This window comes from Pseudophryne corroboree, chromosome 11, assembly GCF_028390025.1.
Source record: "Pseudophryne corroboree isolate aPseCor3 chromosome 11, aPseCor3.hap2, whole genome shotgun sequence".
NCBI classification, from domain to species: Eukaryota; Metazoa; Chordata; class Amphibia; order Anura; family Myobatrachidae; genus Pseudophryne; species Pseudophryne corroboree.
In genome coordinates this window covers 149,203,998-149,226,753 of record NC_086454.1, presented here as the reverse complement: position 1 = coordinate 149,226,753, position 22,756 = coordinate 149,203,998, and the positions used below count along the sequence as shown (strand labels likewise).

At 46.9% G+C, this 22,756-nt stretch overlaps 1 protein-coding gene across 2 annotated transcripts in view; it reads left to right on the top strand.

Annotated features, from left to right (window-relative positions):
* DNAJC4 (DnaJ heat shock protein family (Hsp40) member C4) overlaps positions 1–22,756 on the top strand; it is a 114,409-nt gene that overhangs the window by 83,549 nt on the left and 8,104 nt on the right. For both annotated transcript variants that reach the window (XM_063944954.1, XM_063944953.1), the window contains exon 4: positions 22,110–22,339. In XM_063944954.1, the coding sequence (XP_063801024.1) occupies positions 22,110–22,339 (230 nt within the window). The remainder of the gene's footprint in view (positions 1–22,109; positions 22,340–22,756) is intronic.

Genomic DNA, 22,756 nt, shown 5'->3' with positions numbered 1-22,756 from the left:
CAATGTTAATGGAGGATGGAATGATCACTGTTCCGACCTTCATTAGCTTACATGGTATCACTAGCGATATCGTCAGGCTTGATGTGCAGTACATCAAACCTGACAACGTCGCTAGTGACCGTGGGCAGCCGCATATTGGGCATACACACTGCGATATGCGCTGAATTGAACGATCTGTTGGTTCGTTCTGCTGGATCAAAGAGATAACGCTCAGTGTGTAGTATCTAGCTTTACAATTACTGAATGTCCAGGCCAGGAGCTTCTTGGAGGGTCTGGTGGGGGCCCAATTCAGCTGCTGAGGGGGACAAATGTCCAGAAAAATAAATGCCTGACAAAGCCAAAATAATAGGTCTTTAGAGTTATATTAGAAAACTGTAAACCTTTTTACGGAAAAATTCAATGAAAATCTCTATGTGCTCTTTGTTTTTTTTTTGTTTTTTTACCTCATAGCTAATACCCATAAAACAAAAATCTATAGGCCTAATTCAGATCTGATCGCAGCAGCAAATTTGTTAGCTAATGGGCAAAACCATGGGCCTAATTCAGATCTGTTCGCTCGCTAGCGTTTTTCTCTTACGTCCTAGAGGATGCTGGGGTCCAAATCAATACCATGGGGTATGGACGGGTCCACCAGGAGCCATTGGCACTTTAAGAGTTTGAGAGTGTGGGCTGGCTCCTCCCTCTATGCCCCTCCTACCAGACTCAGTTTAGAAAATGTGCCCGGAGGAGCCGGTCACAGCTAGGGGAGCTCTCCTGAGCTTTCCTAAAAAAGAAAGGAAAATTATAGCAGGGATCAGTTTCTTGGGGTGCACTCCATCCCATTTACAAATAATTTAATAATTTCATAGATTCGTTACTGAGTGCGTATTCTCGAACAGAAATGACCAATATCCACGTGGAATATTCCTGGATTATGTTCCACCTATGATATTATTATTTATTATGGCCTAATTATTCGGCCATACTAAAGCGAAGTATTAAAAACAATATAGAAATAGAAAAACGTGAAGAAAAGAAAATCTTTATTAGACAGATTTCTGTCTTGTGTAAAAATAAAATATGATTAAAACCAAATTGTGTGCCGCCTATTATTTCTTATATATTCGATATGCTCTTATGATGAGTACAAATGTTTAAAGCTCCAACTATTTATGTGTATATCCACTTATAGGTAATAATGTACTGTTGTCCTTGCCATGGAATTCTATATATAATATATACTTGCACCTATACCCGAATAGTATTCCACTTGTTATATATGTTGTAATGGATTAACCACAGAAATTGGAGGACTAACCATAAATTTTAACATTTAAATCACAGCCTTAATGCTTATAATATGTCCATTCACTTTCTTATGCTAATACCAGCTATTTTCAGTATAGTATTACCTAGTATGTAGGAAGTGGCAACAAATGTTTAATACCAGCCTTGGTATTTATAATGTATCCATTCAATGTTATCTGCAGAGAATGGCAACAAATGTTGCCATATATGTTGTATTTCAAGTTCTCAGCACTCTGCCCTTATTTATATACTAGGGACATTGTGCAGATATTACATATACCAGGCTTCTTGGCTGCGCATGAAATTAATACCCCGGATGTTTTCCTGTATATATAACTGCGTGGTACAGGTGTATATGATTACAGACCTGTAATTACTGACATTATCCCCCAATAGGGAAAATACGTCCCAGATAATAAGTCAGTCTATTAATATCAGGTATGTTAAATGTCCCAGTGTGTTTCCACACACTGATTGCTGCAAGGACTGCTGTTTATAATGCACACAAGCTGTAATGAGGTTTGCAGGAGTCAGCAATTTATATATATATATATATTTATTTTTTTATTTTTTTATTAGCACTCCACACCCTGTTTACTGCAGGGACTGTTGTATATTGCTAATACACACAAGCTGTAATAAGATCTGCAGGGGTCAGTGGTTAGTATGTATATATTTATTGGCGGTGATATTTAGAATCAAGATATACCTATAATTACTGACATCCCACAACAAAGGAAATATGTCCCAAATGGTATGTGGGTCCGTTTAATTATTCCCATACACTTCCAAATGCCTCTGATCTTGTGTTTTTAGGCTCAGCGTTTTATAATAAGGTGTGCAAAAATTAGCAATATATATGAGATTATTAACAGTTGTGCTTCAGATAAAGGTATGCTGACCCTGCTTATTACAGCTATCTGCTATTCAGCATAGCCATACATCATGAGATGATACATGGGCAACTGACAGATTTTTGGTATGCACGCACAGCCGGGCTTCCTATAATCAAGTCTCCTCCATATACTAAACGGTATAAGTGTATACAGTACAAGCAAGTAATTACTGAGCTAAAACATTAGGCATGCATTGGCGGCACACGGCTAACCAATGCGCATTTCGCTCTATGGTAGAGCCCAGAGGAAGCTCTACCATAGAGCGAAATGCGCATTGGTAGAGCCGAAATCTGTCTAATAAAGATTTTCTTTTCTTCACGTTTTTCTATTTCTATATTGTTTTTAATACTTCGCTTTAGTATGGCCGAATAATTAGGCCATAATAATATCATAGGTGGAACATAATCCAGGAATATTCCACGTGGATATTGGTAATTTCTGTTCGAGAATATGCAACTCAGTAACGAATCTATGAAATTATTAAATTATTTGTAAATGGGATGGAGTGCACCCCAAGAAACTGATCCCTGCTATAATTTTCCTTTCTATATATATTTTTGGATCAGTGGGTAGCACCGATATTTATATAGATATGTGTTATGCACATTAAGAACTAAATATATAATTCCCAACATTAAAATCTACTATTATTGCAGACTCCAGGTGCGGGATTGTTTCTTGCAAACTTTCCTAAAACAGTTTAGTTTAGAGTTTATTATTTTACAGGGAGGCTGCTGGCAACAGCCTCCCTGCAGCGTGGGACTAAGGGGAGGAGCAGTGTCCGCCCTGCGGGGTCTGAGCCACTGACTCCGCTGACTGGACACTGAGCTCCAGAGGGGTCTGATCGGTCTCTGCCACAGGGGAACCGCTCGCTCCAGCAGCATGCCGCCGACCCCTTACAGAGCTGAAGCAAGTGGTGAGTTAGTCACCGACCCCCCTAGCAAGTGGGCCGGTGTGAAGATGGCGACAACAGGGGATGGGCGCTCCTGGATGGTACCAGAGGCACACTGTGCGGCGCTGTGAGGAGCGCCCTGGGCCTGCGCTTACCCCTCACACTGGTCAGCAAGCCTGTCGGGGTCCAGGGATCTCAGCCAGCACAAGTCCTCAGGCCAGTTTAAACTTCAGAAGAGCGGGAAGACAGCGCCATGAAGGGGGCGGAGCTTCTCAGAGCGGACCCTGCAGCGCTCCAGCGCCATTTTCCTGCACGCAGTAGCTGAAGGAAGATTCTGGTCCCTTCACAGCAGTTCCAGCTTACTGTATAATGGTACCAGGGGTTGTAGAAGGGAGGGGAGGCTGATATATTGACTGTGTGTCCTGTTAAGGAGCACAAGTCAGCACAGATAAGGGGTTTCTCCTTGTCAAAAGCGCTGGTGTGGGTTGGCTCCAATCTCTGTCTCTCTCTTGCCATTCTTGGGGAGGAAACTCTGTCTTACCCCAACCTGTGTGTGTGTTTGGTGGTCACCTGCAGCAATGTCCAGGGATACAGTGTCATATGCTGCAGAGGATTTATCCTCCCAGGATGATCCCATTCCATGTAATCAGAATAGCACTGGTTTAGCACAGATACCTGCAAGGGAACCAGAGTGGTTTTCCTCTATCAAGACTTGGATTTCTCAAATTTCTGACAGGGTTGATAGTAATGAATCTGCAACCCAGGTATTACAGAACTCTATGACTGTAAGGCCCTTGTCAGGTACCTCGGGTCACCCCACTATATACCCCCACAAAAGTGCGCTTGTGCAGTTAACACAAGACGACACGGATACCGATTCTGACACTACAGATGGTGATGGGGATGTGTTGCGGGGGTCCGCATCTCTTGCAAAGGGGGGTGCAGTTGTTGATAGAGGCTATCAGGGAGGAGGCTTTTTTCACTGAAAACAAGAAAGCCTCGCTAACCTTTCCTGCGTCAAAAGAGCTGAATGCTATATTTGAAAAGGCCTGGGTGACCCCTGAAAAGAAGTTTCAGATCCCTAAGAGGTTTCTGGTAGCTTTTCCTTTCCCTGAGGAGGACAGGAAAAAGTGGGAAAACCCGCCGATTGTTGACGCATCTGTATCCAGACTCTCAAAAAAGGTGGTTTTACCTGTACTGGGATCTACCGCCTTAAGGGAGCCTGCAGATAGGAAAATTGATAATACTCTGAAATCAATGTACACTGCTTCTGGGGCCATATTACGTCCCACTATTGCTAGTGCATGAATTCCAAAGGCAATAGTGAAGTGGTCGGCTACCTTAATTGAGGATTTGGATACGATGGATAGGGATGACGTTGCATTGTATTTACGCAACATTCATGATTCTGCAGGTTTTATGGTAGAATCCATGAAGGACCTGGGGACCATGGCTGCGGGAATTTCTTCCATGTCTGCTTCAGCTTGTCGGGGACTGTTGCTCCGCCATTGGTCGGCCGATGCGAAATCCAGAAGAAGTGTGGAGTCCCTACCCTATACAGGTCAGGCTCTCTTTGGGGAAGCTCTAGACGTGTGGATTTCCACCGCTACAGCGGGTAAGTCTCCGTTTCTTCCCTCAGCAGCACCTGCTCCGAAGAAATCCTTCTCCTCAGCTGCGCAGCAGTCCTTTCGGCCCAACAAGCCTAGAAAGGCCAGATCATTTAATACCTTCTTTAGGGGAGGTAAGGTTAAGTCCAAGAAACCTGCCGCTGCAGGTTCCCAGGAACAAAAGCCTGCTTCAGGTACCCTAAAGTCCTCCGCATGACGGTGGACGGGACGACCCAAAGGTGGGGCCTGTGGGAGCGAGACTCAGACAGTTCTGTCATATCTGGGTATCGTTCGGCCTGGATCCCTGGGTAGTAGATATTGTGTCTCAGGGATCCAGGCTGGAATTTCAAAGTCTCCCTCCTCATCGTTTTTTCAAGTCGGGTTTACCAACTCTGTTGGAGGACAGCACAGTGCTTCAAGACGCTGTCCGAAAGCTGGTGGAGGCACAGGTCATTGTGCCGGTACCACCTCACATGCTGACAAAGGATTACTATTCGAAACTTTTCGTGGTACCGAAACCGGATGGTTCGGTCAGGCCCATTCTGAACCTAAAATCGTTGAACCCTTTTCTAAAGGAGTTCAAGTTCAAGATGGAGTCTCTCAGGGCGGTGATATCAAGTCTGAAAGAGGGGGAATTCCTGGTATCACTGGATATCAAGGATGAGTACCTTCACATTCCGATTTGGCTGCCGCATCAGGCTTATCTCCGCTTTACATTGCTGGACTGTCATTTTCAGTTCCAGGCCCTGCCATTCGGCCTCTCCACAGCACCGAGGGCGTTTACCAAGGTGATGGTGGAAATGATGATGCTACTCCCCAAGCAGGGTGTGAACATCATTCCTTATCTGGACGATCTCCTGATAAAGGCATCGTCCAAGGAGAAGCTGCTGCAGTCTATTGTTCTCACAACGCGACTGCTTCAGAGTCACGGGTGGATTCTGAATTTTCCAAAGTCACATTTGGAACCAACCCAGAGATTGTCATTTCTGGGAATGATCCTGGATATGGAAGTGCAGCGGGTGTTTCTTCCACGGGACAAGGCGTTGGTGAGCGAATCCATGGTCCGGGATGTCTTGAAGCCACCCCGGGTGTCGGTTCATCAATGCATTCGCCTATTGGGAAAGATGGTGGCCTCCTACGACGTTCTCCAGTATGGGAGGTTCCATGCTCGGCCCTTCCAACTGGATCTCCTGGACAAGTGGTCAGGATCTCACCTCCACATGCATCAGAGAATTCATCTGTCGCCAAGGGCAAGGATTTCTCTCCTCTGGTGGCTCCAATTGCCTCACCTCCTAAAAGGCTGCAGGTTCGGGATTCAGCACTGGGTCCTGCTAATAACGGATGGTGGTCAAGCCTGGAAGCCGGCCTGCCCATCAACATCCTGGAACTAAGAGCCATCTACAACGGTCTTCTTCAGGCGGCCCCTCTTCTGAGAAATTGGGCCATCCAAGTGCAGTCGGACAACGTAACAACAGTGGCTTACATAAACCGACAGGGCGGAATGAAGAGCAGAGCGGCAATGTCAGAGGTGACAAGAATGCTCCTCTGGACAGAAAAACACGCGTTGGTGCCGTCAGCCATCTTCATTCCAGGAGTAGACAACTGGGGAGCAGACTTCCTCAGCAGACACGATCTCCATCCAGGAGAGTGGGGACTCCATCAGGAGGTTTTCAAGAAAATATCAGATCTTTGGGAATTGCCCCAAATAGACATGATGGCCTCTCATCTCAACAAGAAGCTTTGGCGTTATTGTTCCAGGTCAAGGGACCCAAAGGCAGTGGCAGTGGACCCCCCCTGGTGTCTCCATGGGTGTTTCAGTCAGTGTGCGTGTTTCCACCACTCCCACTCGTCCCAAGAATCCTAAAGCTCATAAGGAGAACAAGGATTCAAGCGATCCTCATTGCCCCTGATTGGCCAAGATGGGCTTGGTACGCGGACCTTCTGAATCTACTGCAAGAAGAGCGAGGCCTCCTCTTCGGGAGGACCTGCTGCATCAGGGGCCGTTCCCTTATCAAGACTTACCGCGGCTATGTTTGATGGCATGGAAGTTGGGCGCCTGATTCTTGCTCGGAAAGGTATTCCGAAGAAAGTTATTCCTACCCTCATACAGGCTAGGAAAGGGGTAACGTCAAAACATTACCATCGTATTTGGAAGAAATATGTTTCTTGGTGTGAGTCCAAGAAGTTTCCTGCGGTGGGATTTCAACTGGGACGTTTCCTCCTCTACCTGCAAGCAGGAGTGGATATGGGTCTGAGGTTGGGATCTGTGAAGGTCCAGATTTCAGCCCTATCCAATTTCTTTCAGAAGCAATTGGCTGCCCTCCCTGAGGTTCAGACCTTTTTGAAGGGAGTTCTTTATATCCAACCTCCCTTTGTACCGCCTACGGCGCCATGGGACCTTAACGTGGTGTTGCAGTTCCTCCAGTCAGATTGGTTTGAGCCTCTACAGGAGGTGGAGCTCAAATTTCTTACATGGATGGCGGTCACTTCGTTGGCCTTAGTTTCTGCTAGACGTGTCTCCGAGCTGGGGCTTTATCCTGTAAAAGCCCTTACTTGAACTTCCACGAAGATAGAGCTGAGCTCCGGACTCGTCAGCAGTTTCTTCCAAAGGTTGTGTCGGCATTTCATATCAACCAACCTATTGTGGTGCCAGTGGCTACTGACTCCCAATTACTTCAAAGTTCTTGGATGTTGTGAGGGCTCTGAAGATATATGTGAAGAGAACTTCTTGTCACAGAAAGTCGGACTCTCTGTTTGTCCTATATGATCCCAAAAAAATTGGGTATCCTGCTTCTAAGCAGACTATTTTTCGCTGGATTAGGTTCACTATCCAGCACGCTTATTCTACGGCAGGACTGCCATGTCCAAAATCTGTTAAGGCCCACACTACTCGTAAGGTGGGGTCTTCTTGGGCGGCTGCCCAGGTGTCTCGGCAGTGCAACTTTGCTGAGCTGCAACTTTGGTCTGGGTCGAATACGTTTGCAAAGTTTTACAAGTTCGATACTTTGGCCTCTGATGATCTGAAGTTTAGTCAATCAGTTCTGCAGGAGCCTCCGCGCTCTCCCTCCCGTTCTGGGAGCTTTGGTACATCCCCATGGTACTAATGTGGACCCAAGCATCCTCTAGGACGTAAGAGAAAATAGGATTTTGGTACTTACCGGTAAATCCTTTTCTCTTAGTCCGTAGAGGACGCTGGGCGCCCGGCAAAGCGCTTCGTTTCCTGCTATTGTTATTTGGTTCAGTACAACTTCGTTTTAGTTGAGTACTGCAGTGTTACTTGGTAAGTAATGTTTCAGCTGTTGCTGAGTAGTTCAAGCTAGTTGTCTTGACGTGCCTTGTATGTGTGAGCTGGTATGAATCTCACCACTATCTGTGTTAATTCCTTCTCTTGAAGTATGTTGTCTCCTCGGGCACAGTTTCTAGACTGAGTCTGGTAGGAGGGGCATAGAGGGAGGAGCCAGCCCACACTCTTAAACTCTTAAAGTGCCAATGGCTCCTGGTGGACCCGTCTATACCCCATGGTACTAATGTGGACCCCAGCATCCTCTACGGACTACGAGAAAAGAATTTACCGGTAAGTACCAAAATAATATTTTCGCTGTGCAGCGATCAGGTAACTACTGCGCATGCGTAATTGCGTATGCACCGCAATGCACAGGCGCATCGTATGGTTACAAAGCGGATCGTTGTTGTGCACTGGTTCTAGGGAAGAAACCATTCGCACAGCCGTTCGTAAGGAGATTGATAGGAAGAGGGCGTTTGTGGGTGGCAACTGACCATTTTCTGGAAGTGGGTGGAAATATGCAGGCGTGTCAGCGTTTGCAGGGCGGGTGTCTGACGTCAATTCCGGGCTCGAATAGGCTGAAGTGATCACAGCGGCTGAGTAAGGTCAGTGCTATTCAGAAACTGCACAAGCTGTTTTTGTACAGGGCGGCTGCACGCGCCTTCGCACACTTGCAAAGCTTAAATACACTCCCCTAAAGGCGGCGTCTATCTATTCGCAGCGCTGCAAAAATTGCTAGCGAGCGAACAGATCTGAATTAGGCCCCATGTGCACTGCAGGGGGCAGGGGCAGATATAAAATGTGCAGAGAGAGTTAGATTTGGGTGGGGTGTGTTCAAACTGAAATCTAAAATGCAGTGTAAAAATAAAGCAGCCAGTATTTACTCTGCACAGAAACAATACAACCCACCCAAATCTAACTCTATCTGCACATGTTATATCAGCCCCCCCCACACACACACACGCACACACACACTACAGTGCACATGGGTGGTCATTCTGAGTTGTTCGCTCGGTATTTTTTTTCGCATCGCAGCGATTTTCCGCTTAGTGCGCATGCGCAATGTCCGCAGTGCGACTGCGCCAAGTAAATTTGCTATGCAGTTAGGAATTTTACTCACGGCTTTTTCATCGTTCTGGTGATCGTAGTGTGATTGACAGGAAGTGGGTGTTACTGGGTGGAAACTGGCCGTTTTATGGGGGTGTGCGGAAAAACGCTACCGTTTCAGGGAAAAACGCGGGAGTGGCTGGAGAAACGGGGGAGTGTCTGGGCGAACGCTGGGTGTGTTTGTGACGTCAAACCAGGAACGACAAGCACTGAACTGATCGCAGATGCCGAGTAAGTCTGGAGCTACTCAGAAACTGCTAAGAGAGGTGTAATCGCAATATTGCGAATACGTCGCTCGCAATTTTAAGAAGCTAAGATTCACTCCCAGTAGGCGGCGGCTTAGCGTGAGTAAATCTGCTAAAAGCAGCTTGCGAGCGAACAACTCGGAATGACCCCCATGGTTTTGCCCAATAGCTACCAAATTTGCTGCTGTGATCAGATCTGAATTAGGCCCAATATTTCCAAATTGCTGCTAAAACCAACTCCAACTACGTCTCGAGTATTCAGCTCCCAACACAGGTTTCATAACTAGTTATCAAGATTTGATCTACACTGAATTAGGCTTTTTTCCCAATGAACCGTGGAGTAATTATGCTGCTTTCAGACATGTGACATGGGAATTTGCCGGGTCTAGCAGCCGACAAATTCCCGGGTCTCAGCTCCATGACCCTGGTCAGGAGCAGGGTCGGGGAACCGGGATTTAGTCCTCGGTTGTTTGCATTCACACTAAGCAAAATCCTGGGTTGCTGCACATGCGCGTGTGTAAAATCCAAAGCCTTCCCACAATCTACTAAACGCATATGAAAAAAAATGTACCTTTACAAAATAAATCTGGTGGTGGGTACAAGACCATTACCAAGGCATTAAAGTTCCCTTGGAGCTCATGCAGTCTGTAGTACATAACTGGAAGAAGGACACTGTGACACTAAAGTCTGTGGCTGCGATTACAAAAGTGATGTACAGTACATGGGTCAACAACCTCCAAGACATTCCAGCAAAAGGACCATTCTGTGAGGTTGACTAAAAAGAATCGCTAACTGAAAAAAAAACTATACTTTGCCTTCTAGAATACCCTGAGATGTGGTAGAAAGATATGTGGATTTGTGGGGCATTTTAGCATGAATGCAAAATGAAACACTGCACCCCAGTCAGGTGACACCATGCACACTGTGAGCCATTATAGTTGGGGCATCATGCTATGGGGAGATTTATTTATTTTTTAGCCAAACCTATTGGATATAATGGTAAGATGAATGATGCATATTGCAGAAAAATCCTGAAGAGAAACATCTGCCATAAAGCTCAAACCGGTAGTGAAGTTTGTACTTCAGCAAAAGGGACACTAGTGGGATGTGCAGAACATAGATGTCCTTCAGTGGTACAGTCATAGTCCTGTTATCCCAGGGGGGAATCTGTGACAAGACCTCAAGCTGTGTATATAGCCACTCCCCAATAATGTAGAAATTACATATATATATACTGCCACATTATTATGTTCAAGTGAATACAGACATACCCAAAATGACTACTGGTTGTAATAGCTGCTATTTTATATTTCATTTTCTTGGGTGAACTTCGTGAATATAAATGAAAGAGACAAAACAATTAGCATTTTTTGTGAAAGTGTGGCGACTGAATGCATTTTTTTGAAAGCACTATAATAACTTTGGTAGACTGCAACATTGAAAAGTCATTGTCCGAAACTTAAACCCATGAAAATGGGCCCGGTCATAGAAGTTGGTGTAAACCACATCTGGCTTTGACATGATCATGAACTCTTTGTTCACTTTTAAGATTTGCCATAAATTCCTCTCTTCCCAAAAGAAAAACAGCAGTTGTTCTTTGCCCCATACTCCTGATAGAGGGCTCCTACCATCCACTGATGCTGCAGGGCTAGCTAGGAGGTAAGGTGATGTAGATGGTGGAGTACGGTATGTAGACATTCCGAATTTCTGCTGCGGGGTACACTGGGCTCCACAAGGATAGACATTGGGGTGTAGAGTAGGATCTTGATCCGAGGCACCAACAGGCTCAAAAGCTTTGACTGTTCCCAGAATGCATAGCGCCGCCTCCTCTATAACCCCGCCTCCCTGCACAGGAGCTCAGTTTTGTAGTTGGTGCCGCAGATAGCAGGCATATAACAGAGGGGCTGCTCTGGGCAGCCCTAAGAAGAGCTTTTTGAGAAGAAAAGTAAAGACCTCAAGGGAGGAGCAGTGTGTACATGTCTAGTGACATTCACTGCTGCAGCTCCATCTCTCCCCAGCGGCGCTGTACACTCCCGAGCCCTGGTTGCCGGGTAACTACAGCAGGAGGCTCCGGTTTTCTTCTATGGTCAGGCACACACGATGGGGGCTCTCCGGGATCGCGTGGCCGCGCTTCGGGAGGTGGTGAGTGGATCCCGCTCGTGGGCCCGTACTTTATCGCGATCCGGCGCGGTCAGAGGGAGGCTGGCCGCGCGCGCTGGCGGTGGACACTGTGGCAGTACAGGCGATCCCACTAGACCACCAGGGCATGGGTGCAGGTCAGGTTTTCCCTTAAAACCGTTTTACTAGTAGCCCGCAGTAGCCGGTGGTTTTGCCAGCAGGGGGATAAGGCTTAGACCTGGAGCCCCTCCCCCAGCACCAGGGCGCCATTTTCAGCAAATGTTCCCGCCCTGGAGCTGCATATCTGTCTCTCCCTCACTCCCTGTCAGTATTTGGGCGCCATTTCTCTCAGTTACACTGTTCCTGGGACTGCTTGGGCAAATCCTCCTGTGTAAAGCCGCCTGGTTGTCAGCGCTGTGACTTTACATGACACTTACATGTCAATTAGACAGTGTTAGTTAAGAAAGAGTGCATTTAGTCAGGGTCCTCTAGTACAAGTACCCTGTGATATACATCCAGTTCTTACTGTGCAGTGTTATATCTATTGACTACATAGCTATATAAGCTGGTCCAGTGCAGTATTATTGTTAGTAATAACCTCTGCATTGCTTAACTGTGACTATATGTGTGTGCATTAGCTTGCTGAGTAGTTTCCATTTCGTGTCTCTCACTCAACTTGCTATCCCTATATTCTATAACCTGAGGGGGCTTGGTGCGTCAGGTTTTATAATTATATAGGATTTTCACAAGATATACTTTAATACGTATTTTTCTCTGTGATTTTAGTCACCATATCTCTCCTGTATCCCTGCTTGTGCGGACTACACTGCACAGGGGTTTGGGTAAGAGGTATTGTGCTGCTGCCAATTGTACTGTGTTACCTGATACTGCAAGTTATATCATGTCTGCTTCTGAAGGTAACGGTTCTGGGGCTGAACACACTGCCGGTGTTGCTGAAGCCACAGATCCCTATGAGGAGAATATAGAAGCTGTGGGCTCTGGTTCTGGGGGCTCCTTGCCCCCCAGTGGGACTGTGGCAACGGAGGTACATAATGACCCACTGTGGGCTACTTCCTCCACGCTTCTACATACGCTAGTTAATAAACTAACACCCCCTATGGGACCTCCTATGCCGGTGCAACCGTATGTGGTCCCTGCAGCTAACCCGCCGTGGGCAGACAATTTATCTGCTCAGTTGAAGAAGTTGAACCAGTCCTTGACTACTAAAAAGTTTGACCCTCGCTCGCCTCAGACAAAGGGGTCCTCTAAGCGAGCTCTTATCTCCTCACAATCCACTGCTGTCACTGACACCTCGTCTGATGAAGATGGCACTTACACTGACCCCACAGATTCTGACACAGATACTGCTGATGGGGAGGGTAGTTCACATGTGGATGTTCCTGATCTTTTGGAGGCTATTAAGTTAATTTTACAGATTACGGATGAACCCGAGCCATCCGCCCCTCCTAAGAAACCAGATAGGTTCAAGCGTCAGAAGGTGGTTAAACAAGTTTTACCTCACTCTGACCACCTAGTGGATATACGTCAGGAACCCTGGGGAAACCCGGGTGAGAAGTTTGTGCCTCAAAAGAAGATGCTGGCTCGCTATCCCCTCGCGCCAGAGTTGTCTAAAAATTGGGAAATGCCTCCTCCAGTAGACTCACATGTGGCTAGGATGGTGGTTTCCTCAGCTCTACCTGTCACTACCGTCACGTCTCTAAAAGAGCCTACGGATAAACGTGTGGAGGGTTGTCTGAAAGCGATTTACACCTTCACGGGTGCTGCACAAAGGCCCACTATTGCAGCAACATGGGCTGCAGAGGCTATTGAAGCATGGGCCCTAGGGTTAGAAGCTGAAATCTCTTCTGACCATGCTAGACAATGCTTGTCGTATATTGTCACAGCTTCTCACTATATTAAAGAGGTGGCTTCTGATGCCGGTATCCTAGCGGTCAAGGCCTCTACTACATCAGTCCTGGTTCGCCGGATATTGTGGCTGAGATCCTGGTCTGTGGATCTGGACTCTAGAAAAACCCTGGAGGTACTCCCTTTCAAGCGAGATATTCTGTTTGGGGAGGACTTAAATAAGATAGTGGCTGATTTGGCTACTGCCAAAACTGCCTGTCTGCCAAGTACCGCTCCTTCTGTGTCGAAGGCTACAGGTACTTCCTTTCGCCCCTTTCGTCCTTCAGGTAAAGCAAAAGGTCAGGCGTACAACAAGCAGGCCCGCACTTCCAAACCTAGTAAGCCGAAGCCCAAAAGAGCCTGGGCTGCTCGTCAGCCAGCTTCCAAGATGGATAAGCCTGCCACATGACGGGGGCGGGCCTCCCCCTGGGGGATCCCAGGGTGGGCGACCGGCTTCTAGGGTATACCCAGGAATGGTTGAAGACCACTTCAGATGCCTGGGTACGGGATGTCGTCACTCGAGGTTACGCCATAGCCTTCAAAAACCGACCCCCTCATCGATTTTGCCGGACAGACGTCCCGTTGGACCAGACAAAGGCAAACACTCTACATTCGGTGGTACAGACCCTCCTGGATACAGGAGTCATAGTACAGGTGCCTCTTACTCAGAGGGGCCGGGGGTACTATTCTCCGCTGTTTCTGGTCCCAAAACCGAATGGGTCCTCCCGGCCCATTCTCAACCTCAAGGCATTGAACAGGTTTGCGAAAGATTCCAAGTTCCGTATGGAAACCCTTCGCTCTATAGTTCTGGCCTTGGAACCTGGGGACTACATGGTCTCCCTGGACATACAGGATGCTTACCTGCATATTCCTATAGCAGTGTCACATCAGCAATACTTGAGGTCTGCGATTGGCAACCTCCATTACCAGTTTCGGGTGTTACCTTTTGGTTTAACTACAGCTCCGCAAGTCTTCACCAAATTCATGGCGGTGATGACGGTGGTACTCCGCCGTCAAGGGGTCAGGATACTGCCGTATCTGTACGACTTGTTAATCCTGGCAAATTCCCCAGAACTTCTCCTACGTCATCTGGATATGACTGTCCGGTTTCTACAAGCCCACGGGTGGCTCATCAACTGGAAGAAATCCTCCCTGGTCCCTGCTCAGAGCACGGTTGGGAGCGCTATTGGACACTCACAACCAGCGGTTGTTCTTGTCTCAGGAGAAAGTCCTGAAGCTTCAGGACAGGATTCGTTGCTTCCTTTCTCATCCGCAAGTGTCGATACATTCGGCGATGCAGGTGCTGGGCCTCATGGTGTCAGCATTCGACATGGTGGAGTATGCTCAATTCCATTCTCGCCCCCTCCAGAGGCTGATTCTAGCCAAGTGGGACGGCCTGCCTCACCGGATCAGGTCTCACATGATCTCATTGACTCCGGAGGTCCGTCTGTCGCTGCACTGGTGGCTCCAGGACCAACGATTGTGCATGGGCCGTCCTGTCTGGATATCCGACTGGGTCCTGTTGACGACAGATGCCAGTCTAAGAGGTTGGGGCGCGGTGCTGGAGCAACACTCCCTTCAGGGTCGGTGGACCAAGGAGGAATCTCTCCTCTCGATCAACATTCTGGAATTGCAGGCGGTCTTCAATGCATTGAACCTGGCCCAGCATTTAATTCAGAACCGTCCTGTCCAAGTACAGTCGGACAACGCCACCACAGTGGCTTACATAAATCATCAAGGCGGCACTCGAAGCCGTTGGGCAATGAAGGAAGTCTCACGGATTCTACATTGGGCGGAACGCCATCTACCGGCCATATTGGCAATATTCATTCCGGGAGTCCTGAATTGGGAAGTGGACTTTCTCAGTCGTCAGGACGTACACGCCGGAGAGTGGGGCCTCCATCCAGCAGTGTTTCAACTCCTAGTGGAAAAGTGGGGCCTTCCAGACATAGATCTGATGGCATCTCGACACAATCACAAGGTTCCGGTCTTCGGAGCAAGGACAAGGGATCCTCAAGCAGCATTCGTGGATGCGCTGGTGGTGCCGTGGAGGTTTCGGCTGCCGTACGTGTTCCCTCCGGTGTCACTCCTGTCCAGGGTAATTCGGAAGTTCAAGCAAGAAAGAGGAATTCTGCTTCTCATAGCTCCAGCATGGCCCAGACGGCACTGGTTCTCAGACCTACAGGGCCTATCGTCAGAGCGTCCAATTCTACTTCCACAACGCCCAGACCTCCTCGTTCAGGGCCCCTGTGTCTACCAGGACCTAGCCCGGCTGTCTTTGACGGCGTGGCTCTTGAAGCTTCTGTCTTGAGGGCTAAAGTATTTTCTGAGGCGGTCATTCAAACTATGTTGCGGGCCCGGAAACCGGCTTCTGCTCGGATTTACTATAGAATCTGGCATTCTTACTTTGTTTGGTGCGCATCTAACCATTATGACGCTTCCAAGTTTAGTATTGCCAAGTTGTTGGCTTTTCTTCAGCAGGGCCTGGACTTAGGCCTGCGGCTGGCCTCCCTCAAGGTTCAAATATCTGCCTTGTCGGTGTGGTTTCAGAGAAAGATTGCGACCTTTCCTGGTGTGCATACCTTTACTCAGGGCATGTTGCGTATCCAACCTCCCTATGTCCTGCCTGTGGCTCCTTGGGACTTGTCGGTGGTTTTGGAGGCGTTACAAGAGTCTCCATTTGAACCCCTTGGTTCAGCTGATCTTAAGTGGCTTTCCCTTAAGGTGGTGTTTCTGCTGGCTATTGCTTCAGCTAGAAGAGTGTCGGATTTGGGTGCCTTGTCTTGTAGTTCCCCATATCTGATATTTCACCGTGACCGGGCGGTTCTTAGGACTCGTCCCGGATATTTACCTAAGGTGGTTTCTTCGTTCCACCTTAACCAGGAGATTGTGGTTCCGGCACTTGTTTCTCCTGATCTGTCTCCCAAAGTGCGGTTTTTGGATGTGGTACAGGCTCTCCGTATCTATGTGAAGAGAACTGCTTCTATTAGGAAATATGATTCTCTCTTTGTGCTGTTTGGATTTCACAAACGGGGCTGGCCTGCTCACAAGCAAACTTTGGCCAGATGGATTAGAATGGTGATTGCTCATGCTTATGTGAGGGCTGGTCTGTCAGCTCCTGCTCACATTACGGCCCATTCTACTCGGTCTGTTGGACCCTCTTGGGCGGCCCGCCGTGGTGCGACCCTTGAACAATTGTGCAAGGCGGCTACGTGGTCCTCTGTGAACACGTTCATAAGGTTCTATGCCTTCGATACTGCCGCTTCCCAGGATGCTTCCTTTGGACGCCGGGTTCTTGTGCCCACTACAGTGCGTACCCTCCCATAAGGAACTGCTTTAGGACATCCCCAATGTCTATCCTTGTGGAGCCCAGTGTACCCCGCAGCAGAAAACGAGATTTATGGTAAGAACTTACCTTTGTTAAATCTCTTTCTGCGAGGTACACTGGGCTCCACAAGGCGCCCGCCCTGACGCACTTAGCTTCTTTGGGTTGGTATGGCATTAGCCGCTGACACTTCTGTCGTGAGAGTGTGGTGCTACTGCATTGGGCTGGTTTACTAAAAACTGAGCTCCTGTGCCGGGAGGTGGGGTTATAGAGGAGGCGGCGCTATGCATTCTGGGAACAGTCAAAGCTTTTGAGCCTGTTGGTGCCTCGGATCAAGATCCTACTCTACACCCCAATGTCTATCCTTGTGGAGCCCAGTGTACCTCGCAGAAAGAGATTTAACAAAGGTAAGTTCTTACCATAAATCTTGTTTTTCGACATGAGCATCGTGTTAACATTGCCAAAATATCAACATTGTGAATGTCGGCATGTCGACAGCTTTTTCAGATGATTGTGGGGGTCATTCCGAGTTGATCGCTCGCTAGCTACTTTTAGCAGCCGTGCAAACGCATTGTCGCCGCCCACTGAGGAGTGTATTTTCGCTTTGCAGAAGTGCAAACGCCTGTGCAGCCGAGCGCCTGCAAAATCAGTTTGTGCAAAACAAGACCAGCCCTGTAGTTACTCTTCGTGTGCGTCGATTCTAACGATGGAGGGACGGCTTTTGACGTCACACACCCGCCCAGCGTTCGCCCAGCCACGCCTGCGTTTTCCCCGACACACCTGCGTTTTTGTAAGCACTCCCTAAAAACGGTCGGTTGCCACCCAGAAACGCCCACTTCATGTCAATCTTCCTGCGTTCTGCTGTGCAACTGAAAGCTTCGCTAGAACCTGTGCAGAACCACAAAGGACTTTGTACCCGTACATCTCGTGTGCGCATTGCGGTGCATACGCATGCGTAGAAATGCCAATTTTAAGCCTGATCGCTGCGAACAACGGCAGCTAGCGATCAAATCAGAATGATCCCCTGTAGCCCTTACCTCAGCCTAAACCTAAAAATGAATTGTTGACAGTGTCGACACTGTGTCCATATCGATGTACAAGTGTTCATTGTACTTATTTGTTCTGATGGAAGGTGGTGGTGGGGGGGGGGGGGGGTTTGAATTGTACTTTTTTGTATTTCTTTCTGAAAATATAATATATATTTGATGTAAAAGAAAAGTTCTGAAGGCTAATTGATAAATCGGGATGCATTTGGCATCCCGGCGGTCATGTTGCCGGTGCTGGAGTCCAGACACCACTCAGGAGACTGGCGTCAGGACACTGACAGCCGACATCCCAAAGGTAAGTATCGGGGTTAGGGTTAGGCACTAGGGGGGTGGTTAGCCGTAGCCGCCACCCCCCAAGGGTTAGCCGTAGCCGCCACCTCCTGAGGGTTAGGAGTGGGGAGGGTAAAAATACTTACCCTGTCCAGTGTCAGGATGCTGCTCTCTGCATATGACCATGCTGCTCTCTGCATATGACCATGCTGCTCTCTGCATATGACCATGCTGCTCTCTGCATATGACCATGCTGCTCTCTGCATATGACCATGCAGCTCTCTGCATATGACCATGCTGCTCTCTGCATATGACCACCGGCATCCCAACTGCTGGTATTACATTCTGAACCCATTCAATGCTGTCTGTACAAAGTGGAATTAAAGCCACTATTTCACATTAATATATAGTAACAGCTGCATATTTCTGAGCTGAATGATATACATACACAGTTACTCTACTAAATAAGCACCCCACGCCCTGGTTTCACTGTCTGACAACAGGTTGTCATGGGGTTAATGTGTCAAGCAGAGAAAGTAATGGAGCAGTGGAGGAGTTGCTCATAGCAACCCATCAGCTTCTACATATTTATCTAGCACAGCCTATGAATTAATAGGTAGAAGCGGATGGGTTGCTATGGATAAATGGTCCACTCTTATCGCTGCTTAATACATCAACCCCCATGTTAGGTTGGAGTGCTTCAACAAAGCAGCTAGGCAGTGACTGACAGCTTGTCATCCTTGCTTCTCAGAAAATATGTGGATCGTATTGGTTGGCTCATGCACAGGGGCAGGGCTACTGATGCCACAGGTTGTATTGTTAGCCTTTAGCCATTATTAGATGCCATTAGGACTTGCTCCTCAAGATGTGGAGGGCTCAGATCTGTGTAATGGAGTGAGGAAGAAATATTGGCCCTCATTCCGAGTTGTTCGCTCGGTAAAAATCTTCGCATCGCAGCGATTTTCCGCTTAATGCACATGCGCAATGTTCGCACTGCGACTGCGCCAAGTAAATTTGCTATGCACTTAGTAATTTTACTCACGGCTTTTTCATCGTTCTGGCGATCGTAATGTGATTGACAGGAAATGGGTGTTACTGGGCGGAAACAGGCCGTTTTATGGGCGTGTGGGAAAAAACCCTACCGTTTCCGGAAAAAACGCAGGAGTGGCCGGAGAAACGGGGGAGTGTCTGGGCGAACGCTGGGTGTGTTTGTGACGTCAAACCAGGAACGACAAGCAGTGAACTGATCGCAGATGCTGAGTAAGTCTGAAGCTACTCAGAAACTGCTACGAGGTGTGTAATCGCAATATTGCGAATACATCGTTCGCAATTTTAAGATGCTAAGATTCACTCCCAGTAGGCGGCGGCTTAGCATGAGCAAATCTGCTAAAATCCGCTTGCGAGCGAACAACTCGGAATGACCTCCATTGTATTACTGAACAACAATTGCAGTGGAATTCAGGCTAACAATAAAACATGTTTTACTTCCATGGTTCATATCTGAAAATGTAAATGTTATGAGTTACTGTTCTTTTACTACAAATGTCCAGACAAGTACTGACATGACATATCGGAGTAATTTCACATAAGAAAACTACGATCACTCTTTACACTGTTTTATCTACATCCCCCATTATTCTCTGAGAAAGAATTCTGTTTTCGAATGACTATCAGTTGTTAATCTGCAGTGTATCTTTAAGGGCAGACAAAATGTACTCAGTATATTCATTCCTCTCTCTCTCTGTAGACAAATCTAGCAAGAGCAGTTATTCTGCGTCACCTTTTGTGATTTAGGGTCTGATTCGAATTTCTTTGCAAACCCGATGGTTATCGTACAAATCCGATGTTTGTGTGCTGTGCAGGCACAAGACCCATTTTACGCTTGTGCAAAACTGTTCTTGTGATATTGCTCGCAGCCCCCTGTCAGCTGCAGAATGACTGACATGCTGCCGCTTTGGTGGGCGGAGCAGCTACCGGCACCGTTCTTCAAAACAGGCACGTGTCATTCCCGTTGTATAGCTGTGCCGGGCCTAGGGTCTGCTCCGTTGGACACAGACTTCCTGTACCCAGCTGTCCGGATACTGTGGTCAGTCTGAGTCAGCTTCATAGCGGTCCGCCATCAGACAGATGGTAACGATGGTGATCCGAGTCTGTGTCCTTGGTACATTATCATGCATGCACTAGCAGTATTTACTATATATACATTATTTTTATCAAGGTTCCCCTGTCTATGCACTCTCCATTGGTTAGGTAAAGTAATGTGGGGGCTGGCCACACCCCTAAACATGTGCCCCTACTACCGTGTTCCCCCAGTTGGCCCTTCATGCCCCAGTCCGACACTATTAGTAAATGTTAACTTCTTTAGACAGTCAACATATTTGTCTGTATTACAAATTACACTTTTACATTTGTTCCAGAAAATATTTTCATTGCAAACCAGTAGGCTCTAAAAGTATATTTTCAAACTCACAGTTCATTATTTGTTTGCACTTTTAGTTTTATGAAAATAAGAACTGGAAAATGACAATAAATTGGAAAGATGAGGCGAAACATTACAAAAAAAAAATAAAGAGTGAGAAGCACATAAGTGAGCATTTGTGAATATCCATTAAAGTGATTACTGCAGTCACCCTTCTTGGCAAACTGTCCACAAGTTTCTGGACAACAGCAGGAGGTATGTTTTTCCATTCCGCCTTAAATACAGTGACCAACTGTGACACTAAAGAAGGTCAAGGCGGTCTAGAACGCACCTGTTGCTCCTATTTGTCCCAGAGGTTCTCAGTGGGGTTAAGCCAGTCCAGCTGGCTTACCAAATTTTCTGTATACCAGTTCAGCATTGCCCCTGGAAACATGACATTGCACAGCCTATGATGATCCCCTCTTCAAACTCCTGGCAAAGCCATTTCATTAGCAACTGCTCTAATCAATGCCGCTGTACCCATTCTATACCTTCACGAACACGTGTCTGCTGCAGGAGCACACCATTTTTATTGTGTGTGTGGGGTTGGCTTCCAAACACTTTTGCCTACGTAGTGTATATGTATGTTATTGCATGAGGAAATCTTAATTTGTGATAAGGGGTACACATTAAATTGAAGGTAGGTTTGTTCTGCTGACACTTACTGATATAGACTTGCTAAATTAGCTTAAGTTAACAATTTAAAGGGAAATAGCAGGATGGAAACATTTATTTGTATCCAAGCCCACCACTCACTTCCCCCTCATACTCGGCAGGCCATTGATTTACTTGCTCCCGATCGGGTCTCTACTGTTCTCATGTGTAGTTAAATATAGAAATATTTATTTTGATATGTACACTACAGCTCATTAATTTCAATACAACATCCAAATCATCAATTGTTTGGAATGTAAAGGACCAAAAAAGCTAGTTTGTGATGAATATACATTTATTTTTGCAAATAAACATGTTTTATACTCAAACACATTATTTACAAATAAATTGAGTTTTGATTTCCTTACATTTTTCTCCTCAATGTATCCACCTTTAGCGGCGATCACAGCAGTGCAAAGACGGCGCATTCTGGTGGTCAACTTGTCTATAGTTTCAGCTCCTGTTGCAGCCCACTTGTCTTGTAGCAACCCATTTATGAGGCCACTTTACACGTTTTCACAAGTGTTCACAGTATCACAATACAAGGCCAACACTGGAATTCTCCCACTATGTATGTATTGACTCATTGGTTTCAAAACAGCATTGGGCATGTATATGACGTCATTATGAGCACCTCGTGACCTTGTGTGCATAAGTTGTTTATTTTCAGGAATCAGGAATGATCCGGCTGTTGGCATACCTCCCAACTTCTGTGGTTCAGAAAGAGGGATCCAAAATTAGGAGGCGTGACCTCGTGGTTAGGAGGCATGGCCTCGTGGTTAGGGTGTGACCTTTAGGTTAGGGGGCGTTGCTTCATGGAGATTGAAGTACACACAAGTCACAGCAGGTGGCCTCATTTCTGTGCAAAACACACGTATCAGGTTTATCCTTTACAGAGAATTCTGGGGGTGTTTTGGAATCAATTAGCGGTAGTGTATATCTTGTGTAAGGTCCATTTGATAAGTGCATCTTCTCCTCCTACAGCTATTGCATTTAATTTCTTTTTTTCATCTCAGTGCCATCCTGATAGCGATCCCTCGAACCCTCTTCTGCATGCCCAGTTTGTGCGCCTTAACGAAGCGTATAAGGTGTTGAGCAAAGATTCCTCTCGCAGAGATTATGACCAGATTTTGGAGGCAATACAGAGAGGATTCTGGGATTCTTCAAACAGCACCCAAAATACCGCCTCCAGCAGAGGCCAGAACTGGAAGCAAACTTATAACAAAGACCAGGGATCCTTTTACAGGTAACCACCCAATCTTTGTACATAACCATGTTTATCTATCTCTATGTGTCTCCTGCAGTATTTCCCTTTGCTGATAAATGTATGTGTTCCATATGATCTGCTGTTTCTCTGACTTCTCTCTTTTCCACTTTCTCTTTCTTGCTGTCTACATACACCCCCCAATCCTTTCCTTCTGCGTCATTATTGCCTTCTGCATCCTGGTTCTCTTATCTTCTTATCTCCAAGATGCCTTGATATCAGGAAATTCCTTCTTTCTTTGATATAAACACATAGGGGCAGGGGGAGGAATGCTGTGCTTGATGAGGTCACAAAGAAGTCATTAACAGTTAGATAAAACCAAAATATCCCCCCCCCCCCCCCCCATTGCTTGCTTTGCTTTTCCCTTTCAGAGTTTTCTCTATTAATATATATTGCTCT